The 12,401-nt window shown below is 43.1% G+C and overlaps 1 protein-coding gene across 1 annotated transcript in view; it reads right to left on the bottom strand.

Annotated features, from left to right (window-relative positions):
* The window catches only part of Ephrin (ephrin), a 46,199-nt gene extending 38,140 nt beyond the window's left edge, over nucleotides 1-8,059 (bottom strand). Inside the window, 3 exon segments of the mRNA XM_070296729.1 lie at nucleotides 6,670-6,798; nucleotides 6,800-6,862; nucleotides 6,864-8,059. Of these exon segments, the coding sequence (XP_070152830.1) occupies nucleotides 6,670-6,798; nucleotides 6,800-6,862; nucleotides 6,864-6,952 (281 nt within the window). The 5' untranslated portion in view covers nucleotides 6,953-8,059.
* Nucleotides 8,060-12,401: the final 4,342 nt, after the last annotated feature.

Raw genomic sequence — 12,401 nt, 5'->3', positions numbered from 1 at the left:
GCGACGATACTCTTTCGATTACATAGTAGTGGTGGCTTTTCGCTTTTGCGGAGAGTTCGGTATCGCCACTATACCCTGTCGAGTTTCCAGTTTCCAGGCTCTCCTGCCGCCATAATTAACCGTAATAAGGTCCCGGTAATGTGCGACGGTAGACTTTTTCGACGGTATAATGTGGTTCGTATACTCGAGCGACTTTGCGCTCCAATGGCGAGCTCGTCGTGTTTGGAGCAGGAAGTGGTGTCGGAACGGATTACTCCAATATGGAGTGGCGATTATAGCGGGTGTGGCTGTCGCGCCAGGATTTTTTTTACCGTACAAACGGGTTCGTAAAATGCCCGCGCGAATTGGCCGCGGACGGTTGCAAACGCGCGGAACCAGTTTCCTGAATTACTGGAAAACGCGCTCCGCCCGCTCGATTCGCTATTGCATCGCTTCGGGAATAAATATCGAGTAATCGCGGAAATAACGGTAATGTCAATAGCCTGTGAAAGCGGAATCTTCAAACATAGAATATCTATACTTTCTTCGTACTTTGTAGGTCATGAAATATTATCGACATCACATCGGCACATACTTCGATAGACTTCGTGATATATCCTGCACGTTTATTTTGTTCAATCAAAACAGCTTTATTGGCAAAAATCAGTTACGTGTATGAAACTAAAAATATTTTTATAAAAGTTGTCTTGCTTTTAGCAATAAAAATCCTACCGACACTTATATCATGCCGTTTTTCGAAAATAAAGATTTACTTAATTATGATCGTATCATCAATTTTATAATGAAGTAGGATTTGCATCGAGTCACGGTGGTAGTAGTAGTAGTTAGACATATGTTTCGAAAAAAAAAAAGTATTACACGGATAAATAAGCCTCTAAACGAGTTTATAATGACCAGTCGTGTCCGCCGGCATATATTGCCCGCCGCCGCTCGATTAAAAAAAAAAAAAAAAAAAAAAAAAAAAAAAAAAAAAAAGGAACGCGAAGGACACCGTAAGACGGAAAGAAAGTGTCTCGCAAGTTCACGGAGATATTTACGCGCTGTCCGCGTACTCGTAAATGTCGCCATGGCATCTCGCTTCTCGTTTTCCTCGGCTCGACGTGACAGCCTGTTAGACTTTAATGATGAATAATTAATTTGCGGCTCGTTAAGCCGCGCTCGCGCCGACCGTTCTCATCTCCCTCGGACGCTGCTCGTACTTGTCCTAAAATAGGTCGTCTCTCTTTAACGATATAACGTGTATGTTGAATTATATTTCTTTTTTCTCGTTATAATTACAATAGCCGCGCAAACTCGGCCTTTTCCCTTCGTACTCGAATCCTTTGAAATGCGAAACGTGCGGCGGCCGTTACAATTATCGCTACGAATTCACCTAGGAATTTTCAATTTTCGAGACGGAAGAGATAGGCGTTACTTTGCTGAGGAAAGCCACCGATTTAAGGGACGCGCGTTCGTGTATATCTGTATATGCTTGTAACGATAGCCCGCGGTGCGAAGCTACTGGCGACGCGCAACATCCGCGTGCTACGTCGGATCTTCTTCCAACTCGCTGGCGTATTCTAGCTGACCTGCTTTCGCTAATAAGCGTCGAAGGAAGGTGATCGGTGGCACCGAGTTCCGCGGTCAAAGTTCAAATGAGAAAACTTTAATCTTACGGCCATTGTGGATGATTTATTCGTTATTACCATGTATATATATTTTGTCGAGCGATAACGGGAAACTTTTACGTTCGCGAGATATTTAAAAGAAAATTCATTGACACGTATATCAATTCCCGTTTAATAGCAACGGTTAGTCTTTTATCTACGCGAATTAAAAAGTATATTTATATAATTTATTGAATTTTTATAATCCAAAACGATTGAATTATAGAATATTGTTCGTGCAATCGATGCTTAACGCGATATCTGAAATTTACGGCGACAAGCAACGTTCGTTCTAATGGCGATTAAGATTCCGATACGAGTATTTTTACGCCTACGTGATGCCGTTCGTGGCTCCTCGTGACTGAAACATCCGTTGGTTTCCGCGTGATTCGCTATGACGGTTAGCGCGCCCAGGCAATGGGTTATTTCCACGAATCGACCAGCGAATTCTCAATCCTCAGGAACGGAGGGTACTAGTTTCCTCGGGAAACCGCTGATTTGCGGTGGCTGCAAATCGATGTTGCTTTAATACTCGGTGCTGTAAAGCGCCATAGTACCCGAAGGTACGAAGGCGGATAATAGAAGGAAGCTTCTGCGGCTTTAAAAAACGAGCTTCTCTCGCCATGTGTACCATGGCAATTTAATAACGGGATTCGTGGGATAAAGTGTAACGAGTAGTCGCATTTTCGCGGAAAATCAATTAATATCTCTCCTTTAACGATCCTTGTTCAGTAATCTTAAATCTGAGAAAAAAAAATCGTCTTACGATAATAAATTTAACCAAAACATCGATTTAGTATACGCGTGTAACGATATATTCAACACGTATCAGATCATTTACGTTATCCACATAGACGGTATACGAGAGCGATTTTGTCGACAATGTCACGCGTGTTCGGAGAAACGGAACAAAGTCGCAAAGAGAAAAAGAGAGACGGAGAGAAAGAGAGATACACGTATACGGTTGCAGAATTCACTGCACGAATTCTTTGAAAGATGCGACCCCAGTCGCCTCCATACAACGATGCATATAGAAATCCACCTACTAAGCATATCCCGACACTAGTAATTCCAACGATATGACGAATAGGTTGCGGTCGCGAATTCTGGGTATTCGACTTGACCGCTTGGTATCGAGCCAATGTTCGCCATTCATTAGGATTGTTTGTAACGACGTCGAGGTCTGGCATATCGGATGTATTAATCAAACAAAAAACTAATATTAGAGTGGAGTGTGACCGGGCAAGTGTGTCACCAGACTTGAAACCTGATATTTATATGAAGATATCGATTATATCTACTGGCTTATCGTACAAAAAAAGAACTGGGAAACGATGTTGTCACGGCTGTCACGGATATCGCATTGTTTCATCGTGTGACGATATAAACGACGTTGCAAGAAGTCAGCATTCGAAGAAGAAGTATTATATTTGCATAAAAATATTAATAACCGTTTGGTAAAAAAAATTTTATTCTTTTTACAATATCGGGAATGTTCGTATCTGTGCAATAATAGCAACACTATTATTGAAATATAAGCGAAAAGCAGGCGTATCTTCAAATTTTATAAAAAGAAAAAGAAAGAACGATTGTGCTTAAGATAAAGAGTATAGCAAAAGAGAGAGAGAGAGAGAGAGAGAGAGAGAGAGAGAGAGAGAGAGAGAGAGAGAACAGATTTAATAGCATCAGAATTGTTAGTTTTTTGCCGTTACTGAATGCGATAAAATTATCCGCGATATCAATAGAGAGGAGGGAGAAGAGATAAAAGAAGAGGCAGAGAGTTCAATAATGTAGCAGCGCGGATCTCGTTGTTAGCATTGAAGTCTCCAACGGCGATGTGCCACGACTTCTCGTCGTCGGCCGTTTTCCTCTCGTTTGCATGAAAAGTGACAGACAGACAGAGAAAGAGGGGAAAGGAGAGAGAGAGAGAAAGAGAGAGAGAGAGAGAGAGATCGCGTATCTCGTATAGCGATTTAAAAAACGGAGCATGATATGGCTCTCATAATGGACGCTGTCACCGTTTGCACAATGCGCGCGCGAACATGCTTTACGAAATCTCTTTTTTTTTCTTTTCTTCTTTTAATAAATCGTACAAAGCTTACGGAGAACGGCAATTATTTTCGGGCGATCCATTCTCGAACAGGCAGTAAATGTCGCAATTCACGCTTCATTCGATAGTTGCCGCGATCATCGCGGAAACAGATTTATGATAATCAAGCGGCATCGGTTGTCTCTTTTTCTCTCTCGTTTTCTCACCGGCGGCCGATAGCTTTCTTAAAACGAATTTCGATTTCCCAATAAGAGGCCGAGATTTACGACCTCCCGGTTTTGCCCGGGCGCCTTTTTTGCACCTTGTCACGTCTCCTCTCCCCGCTGCACGTTTCGGGACTCTTTTTTTTCGGGCCTCGCGAAGAAGGCGCGCGCGCCTTTTTTTACTGCCCCTTCATACGCCTGACAACGTCCCTTCGCCTGCGCGAAATGGATTCACGTATGCGAGAACGTGCAACGCTCGCTCGCTCGCTCGCTCACTGATTCACGCATTCGCTTCCTCACCGAGAAACCGTAACCGGCTTGTAATGCATGCGTGATCGTCAAAGTCAGGTCAGGGTAAGATTGACTTGCCGGGTCTTCGTAAGCTGAGAATAGAACATGTCCGCTGTGCCAGCGACACTCCACCTCGAAGTTAAAGCAAAATAAAAATCATCCCGTTAAGCGAGCGACAGATGCAATTATAAACAGTTGCGGAACGCAAGTTTGTAATCGCGATTGAAAGCGAAGAAACGGAACATTTGTCATTTTACTGGATACTTAGAGGTGTGTGAGATTGAGATTTTTAAATCACCTGATGTAAAATTAAAGATGAAGAAAAATGTGTAATGATCAAATGTTAATTGACGTCATTAATTGAGATCGTCAGTTGAAATTATCTCGAGCCGGGAAAGAAATTGGCCGGTTTCTTACTATGGCGCAAAAATCACACTCGAAAGATCGGTGGATTGAAGATGCAAAATACGAACATAGCACAAATAAATACAGCCGGAAGGACATACACATTTCTTGTCGTCGAGGACAAAGAACAAAAAAGTCTGTCGCGAATTACGCAAATCGCTTCACACTAGATGAAAGAAATTGTCGGGGTTAACGAGGTATAAAGTCCGTGTTCGCAGAAGGAAAAAAAAAAAAAAAAAAAAATTACGAGACTATGACAGTTAACTTTACCGCGTAGTTATGCAGGCAAGCGAACAGGAGTTTAGCTACAAAGTCGGTCACAATGTTGCGTATCTACATGCACACAGTTACATGCATGCACGCGCGATTAGTTGAAGCTTTGCGTCGCTATTCTCGATTAGATAAGTCGTGTGTTTGGCCGTTCTTATCGACCAATTACTGCCAAAAAGCACTCCACGTTAATGCAAAGATATATATCCTATTAGAGAAAGATATTTCGTCCGAATTAAACGATGTCCTTTACATATTGGATTAAGCGAGATTGATAACGTTGCTTGGATAAAATTGTAGAAATTTTCAATTTCGAAACTTGCGACGAAATGAAATTCGATATACTCGAAATTGTTCACGTGTATGTATAAAACTATCGAAATATCCAAACTGCCAGAAATTTTTTAACTCCTAACTTTAAAGCTAACATTTCCGAAATTTTCGATTCGCGGTTCAGAAATTCTCAACTTTCAGGCTTCGGAATTTTCGATAAGTTCCGGACTTTTAGTTACGAAATTACTTCTCTTCCGTCAATTACAGGATTGGTTACCACTACCGTTACAACGAACTTTCCTCCGATTTGCATCGAGTGTTCTATACAGCACGTTCGCGACTGCAGCAGCAGCAGCACAACATCGGCTACAATATTGCGCCTGCTATAATCCCGGCGCGCTTCTGACACGTCGCTTCCGCCTCTCTTTTTCTCCGCGATCGCCTGCAATTTGGACGTCACGGAGGAAATCCTCGCCACGACCGGGATCGGCCAATTCGCCAGCGCATTAAAGTCGTACGTACGTACATACACATATGCGGTGCCGCTGCCGCAATTTTGGCAGACGCGATGATATCACGCCTGGCCCTATAAAAGCACGCCGGAAGTGAATGGAGCGAGAATCAACCAAGGGAGCGGGATGGTTGCCTGTTATTCGAAACGACGACGCCGCTCCCGCCGTGAGAAATCGATTTGCCGGCAAAATGCTCGCTTGCAAACATACACACCTTAAACGTCTTGGCACACGCGCCAAATGCACGTATAGTTGTCTTCGCCTGCGCGATTCGCTAGCGACAAGAGGAAAGATTGGGACATCGGGACGGTGGCGGAGAAAAATGCCGGGAAAAGATCTGTCACGAGGTCTCGAGCTTTACGGAAATTTCTAAGCGATGTAGGGGTACGAGGAGCGGATAAAGTTGAGTTTGCCCGTTCACATGTAGCTATGCGCATGTATTTTTTGTTGAATATATTACGAAAAGAGATTTATATTTTTATTGCATATTTAACATTAATTTTTTTACAAGAGCGACTATCAAATTCTTATTCCACATTTAAAATTGAGATCGAAAGGTCACATTTGAGATTAAATGTATGATGAGAATTTTTTTTAATACTTCGCACGAAAATGATATTTTGCTCCGCACAATATAATTTCAGTTTAAAAAAATTCATTATCAATATTTTTTTAATAGGAATTTATTTGTTTATATTTTGCAGAATTTTCGAATAAGATATCATATTTCGTTAAGAAAATATGCAAGAATTTCTATAAAATGGGATTGTGTTCAAGAAAATAAATTACTGCCGCGTACAACTCAAATTCATTATTCTTTTCTTCGTGACCGGTGAGTTAATCATGAAATTCTCACCAAACTTTTTTCATTATTCCCGTTCGATTCTCTCGCTTTTTTTTTTTTCGTTTAAAAAACTACACTCTCGGGTATTAACGCGGACGGGCTCCTCCGTTTCGTCGCGACGCAATTGGAATCTTAGAGGAGAAGGCGTCACACGCATTTGTAGTTTCGCACTTACATGGAATTGGTGGTGTTCCAGTACATGCTGATCGTCTTGGCGCAATTGCTCACAGTCGACAGTAGTACCGTTTGTAGACACACGAGGAACACCAGAGTTACGAAGGACGTGGAAACCATGGTAACAACGTGGATGACGACTAGCACCGTCACCACGGGCACTCGGACTCGACAACAACCACCAACGACACCAACAGCACCCGTTGCACTTTCGCCCGCGACCTCGTTGCAGTCGTCCACAACGACCACCTACTTCTTCCACCACTGTCGCACCTCCGCCACATGCACACTCCACTTTGACCCTTGTTTTTTTTTTTTTTTTTTCGTCGACGTGTCGCGACGATCCTGCCGACGCCTCCTTATCCACTTATCAGGATAATTCCCGCGTTTCCTCGCTTTCACACTGTCATCCCGAGAAAATCCAATATAACGACCTTTGATGATTTTTAATATTCAACGAGAGATATTATCGTAGATTCAACGTATCGACGAGGTTTCGATTTTACACGTATCCAAGTCGGAGCAATCAGACGCGATTCGTTTTTCTCGGCGCGTCGTTGTCGATGGTATCCGAGATGATAGCACCGGTTCCATGGATCCAGCCTGTATTTTTCTCGCCCGGAGCACAGCTTACTACAGATCGTTCATCGGCTCATCGGTTTTCCTTCCGAGATTCTTTGGAAATGATATAGCGACGATGCTAATCGCGGAATTGCCGCTGCGACGCTACAAAAACGCGAAATGCTACGGACCGTGTTCTTGATTGGAATTGTCGCAGAGCGCGAAGCTACCCGTCGCTCGCCGTCGATCATTCGATACGGCGAATGCTACGGCGACACAGCTCGACACGTTAGAATCGAAGCTCGGATTCTCGACGGCAGTCAGGAATGCGTAGAGCGTGCGTAAAATGAGTATTCCGTGACGACGCTAGATCGGCGGTTTCGTAATTTTAACACTTTTTAAGCGCACCGTTTCGAGGAAGACTCTCGTGCATATCCGTCGAGACGCGCGAGATGCGAAGACTGTCGATCGGCAGATCTAAGTTACACAGCGTAAATCTCACTGCAATGAGTATGACGGAATCCCACAGCTATTTAGGGTGATATTATCCCTCTCGGCACAAGCACTGTACAGTATCCTCTAAACACTGACGACGCGTCGAATTGCACTTTCAAAATCGCACTCGCGACGATTCGCACGAAATTCCGAGAAGGTATCCGAGTCGGCGAAATATCTGTGGAAGAACGAAACACCACTGTTGCATCGATAACACGACTATCGAATTCTCGCGGCGACGACCGTCGAGCCAAGTTAAGAGTATAAGGACGCGAATGCCCGAGAGATACGGCTCTCTCGTCGGCGGAGTTAACGAACACAACCTCGCTACTCGGCGTCGCGGACGCGTCTGTCGACCGAGCGACGAGCCGTTCGTCTCGCGTCGGCAGACTCGGCTGGCGGCGGCTCGAACGCCGAGCGTCGGCGGAATCGTCCGACATTGGCCGAAGCCCTCGCGCCGTCCCGTATGTCTTCTCTCTCTCTCTCTCTCTCTCTCTCTCTCTCTCTCTCTCTCTCTCTCTCTCTCTCTCTCTCTCTCTCTTTGTTGGCGACTCTCGAATCTTGGGTTCCTTGGCTTTCGCTGGCTACGCGGCGGTATTACACCGCTCGTTTTCGAGATGTGAGTTTTAGAGCGATTGTCCACTCTCTCTATGCAGTCGGGAGATTTTGCGCGCTTACAGTGACAAGAATTTTTCTCGTGAATGCGTTTTTTTTTTCCTTTTTAATACACGGCTATCCGTATAAACTCTGTCCAGAATGCTCTAATCGAGTAAAGGAGTATGTATAGTAGCGATTTATGACAGGATAAATTTCGCGTATTTGATTTAAATCGCGCGAAACGTATGTTCTATAAACTTGTGTGAAAATGATGCTTAAATAATAATAACGATTTAAAGTTTCTTCGAGAATAATAGCTTTGTATCCTTGTAATTTAAAAAGAATAAACGTTTTAAACTCGAGAATAAATTATGTTATATTTTCTCCTAAGCAACATTATACTTCATTTTTTCTATTTTACAGAACAAAAAAAATAGTGCGTTGAAAAGAGTTTTGTAATCCTTTAGTCTGGAATTTCTCAAAGTTCTGCTTTAATATTTTAGGTATTTGTCACTTTATCCAAATACAGGACTGACACAAAGCAGATCAAACAAGCTCGAGTGCCATGCCGGCTGTTATTTCGGTTACAGCATTGCCGTGCATTGGCGAGCTCAAACATCTCTTCAATTCCCGAGGGGGGAAAAGGGGATAGTTCGACACTCATTATGAAAAGCAACCACCATGATGAATTCGTTCCGGCAGTCGGATATAGAAAAGGAGCATGTCACATATATGCATTCATTTCACGCACTAATGTTGCACGCAGCGCCTTTTTAGAATCATTACGTACGATTCTCGCTTTAGTATTCTCCTTCATCTTCGATTTTAGAGACAGAAGCACAGGAAGAGGTTCGATTACGACGGGGAGCGGGGATATTTCTTGTGTTCACGCCATCAACGCTCCCTCGGCTCGGCACTTTCCGGCGCGGAAAGGCGAAAAACAGAGATTCAATTCTGAAGAAGAAGAAGAAATGCTGGGAGAAAAGGGGACGGCGTGCTCTTTGATGCTACCCGTAGGCGATGGTAGGTGCGAAGTGTATATGAATCTCATACGAGGGTTGTAAATCTTTTCCCTTTTATAATCCAGTCGGGGAGAGCCATCTCCGCGAACCCCGTGTCTGGCTCTTGCGCTTTCTCTCTCTCCATGAAGAGACGAATCACGCGTGTTTACGGAGGTTGGAGCGTCGCGGAGTATTCAAACGCACTGCGGGGTATCATACGTGGACCTACGGAAGGGTTCCAGGGGAGAACAGCTGACGAGGGAGTGAAAGCGAGAGATATACGCGCGAATATGGTCGATAGGCGGAAGATGATGACTCTCGCGCGATACGCTCTCGCTCGAAAGGCTTTCCGCTCTCTTTTCCCGTGATCGTCCGCACTCTTCCGTTCCCTCGAGAGAGTCTCAATTATTTCGCACCCTTTGAGCCGCGGCAGCGTGGCCACGCTACTAGGCAACCTCTTCACGCAAGCGAGATCCGCGCGCGTTAATGAGACAACACCGTTATGGTACTTTTTTTGTTGCCGGTCCAGCCGTTTCGAGATTTACCGGGTTTATGGGTCATGGGTAAATGGAATCGAAATTCTGAACTATTTTGTATATTAGAATTAAGGTAATTAAGGTAAATGTCTCGAATACCGATCTGCAAATTTACACTTCTCGAGACGTGACTCGCCGTCACTGTTTACAGCAGGTGAAATTGCGCCGCTCTCGTACGAAAGAGCGAAGAGAGTCTCTTCCGTAACGTATGGGTGATGTGCACCTGTCACATGCACGGAATAATATTCCACGTTTACGAACAAGTAGAGTAGAATCGAATATTCGGCCACGAACAAATGGAGCGTTGAATTCGCCCGAGTATCGCAGCTGTATATCCTATTATGTCATATACCAGAAGATATACCAGAAGAGAGAATATATTTTCGAGTATAAATTAGAATGGAAACTTGCAAAGAAGTTAGTGTCATATACAAATATATTGTCAATTTTTGCGTCTGCAACGCTGAAATACTGTCTTCTTTATACGAGTTTATATTGCGAGAGGAAAACGAGATGCGAGAACTAGCGCAATAATAATTTATTTTGCAAAGGTGGCTTGAGATAGAAATTTTCTTCGTATCATGTATATATTCCCATATTTCCTGTCTACCGTAAAATAAATACGAGCGGTAATGAAGGGATGGTTACAATTCGCGGATTAATATCATCAATATTTTCATTTCCGCCCTTTTCAGAAACATTCAGAAAAGTATATAAAAATAATGGTGAAGTATTTACTTTTTATATTTTACGGAACCATTACTTGGTATAGTTTTGTCAAATGCTATGCGAATGCTGATAATTATTTGTGCAAAATGAAATAATTGCGCTAAGCTAAGAAATAATGTCGCATTTTTAATAAATTGCAAGTGAGCCAAATTAATTGGTGCGTTTATATAAAAATTTGAATCTTTAATAAATTTAAAAGAAATCTTTTTATAACAATTCTACATTTTAATTCTATTATATTTTAATATCTACTATAATTTGATATTTTCAAAATGATTAATTTAACCTACCATTTATCAAACTTACCCCATAATTTCAAGACTATAAAACGTTAAAATTGTCGAGCGTAAAAGCGACCGTTCAAAGGATTCGAACGAGCGCCATTCAATCTTAAACGCGGCTCTTACAGATGACAAGAAATAAAAGGGACCGAACCACCATAATCCAGGCTAAAGTGAAAACCGCGAAAAAAAGCGGAGTATCGATCATCATCGTTCGAGGCGCATCTCGACGCGTGTCCGCCGCATTCAGCGCGATGCGTCTCGTGGCACAATTAATGTTACCTCGACGAGCAAAGAGGATTATTAGACGAGAGTGATGAATGACCGGCGCAGACAGGGGCGTATCGCGCGACGTGGGGGATGCCAGTGGTTAGGATTTACTTTCGGGTTACGAACGCGGTGATTGTTTGAGCGTGGGGTGGACGAGAGGAGACGATGGGGGAAGGAGTCCTACGGTGAGATATTGGAGAATGATTTCATGCCTGCATTCCTCGGATCCCGTGAGCAACGAAGGAGAGATGCGCGCGGAGCCTATCTGGAATAATAGAATACCATTTGCCATTGTGTTCCTTTCTGTCTCTCTTTCTCTTGATCCGATACAAACGCGTATCGGGTTATTCACGTAAGTATGCGTGTGCGGTTACAAACGCGTGTATTCGTGCACGGATAGAGCGAAAAGAAAAAATAGAAAGAGAGAGATAAATAAAGATACAACACATACACGTTCGTTCTTTCGTAACGCGGCGTATCTATGATAATCGAGCCATTATGTTTTCCGCCCATCGAGAGAAATTTACCTGTAATTATGCGACCGGCACACGTATTCGTCCTGCGCGTATTATGCTACTTCTTCGATTCTCGTGAAAAGCGTCGTCCGCGCGGCGTCAAAGAGTTGTGAAAGAGATACCGAGGCTGTTGTTCGCTCACGCGCCGTGACACATCGTCGTTCGATGTATGCGGTACTTGGAGGCATAATTTGTCGAGCATTCAAATGCGTAATGATGTAACATAAGCACGTACAACGGAGGTCCACACTTGAGATAGAGGAAGCGACGGTTTCGATCCGTGACATCAGCGCGAGTCGCGGGAAGAGCGATTTTAACTATACGTATCGGATGCGCACGTGTTTTGTAAGAATTATTAGAATCCATTAGTGAGTAAATAAAATAAATTATAGACGATGCTAAAACACACACATTCTAAATCGTAATGCAAATTTTTTTTTTTTTTTTTTTTTCCCCATATATATAATTACGCTTGCATATTATCAATGAAGAAGACTTGTGAAATGATTACTGTACGTCAGAATACAATAATAGCGAGAAAGCGGAGAAAGCGGAGAAACATAAATATTATGTAATATTTTATACATGAAATAACATTAATAAAAATTTCAAAAGCTCATAAAATTTGATTAGTGAGCGCAAGCGCTTCTAGATGCCGTCTGATTTCACGCAGGTGTCTCGTGTGCTCGTCAATTTATTTCGGGGATTACACGAAGGAAGAGGGTCCCTCTCCGGATGGATGTATAAT

This window comes from Polyergus mexicanus, unplaced genomic scaffold, assembly GCF_030449975.1.
Source record: "Polyergus mexicanus isolate NDT 795.1 unplaced genomic scaffold, iyPolMexi1.0 SCAF_5, whole genome shotgun sequence".
Classification (NCBI taxonomy): Eukaryota; Metazoa; Arthropoda; class Insecta; order Hymenoptera; family Formicidae; genus Polyergus; species Polyergus mexicanus.
The sequence above is the reverse complement of the archived record's forward strand: the minus strand, read 5'-3'. Positions and strand labels throughout refer to the sequence as shown.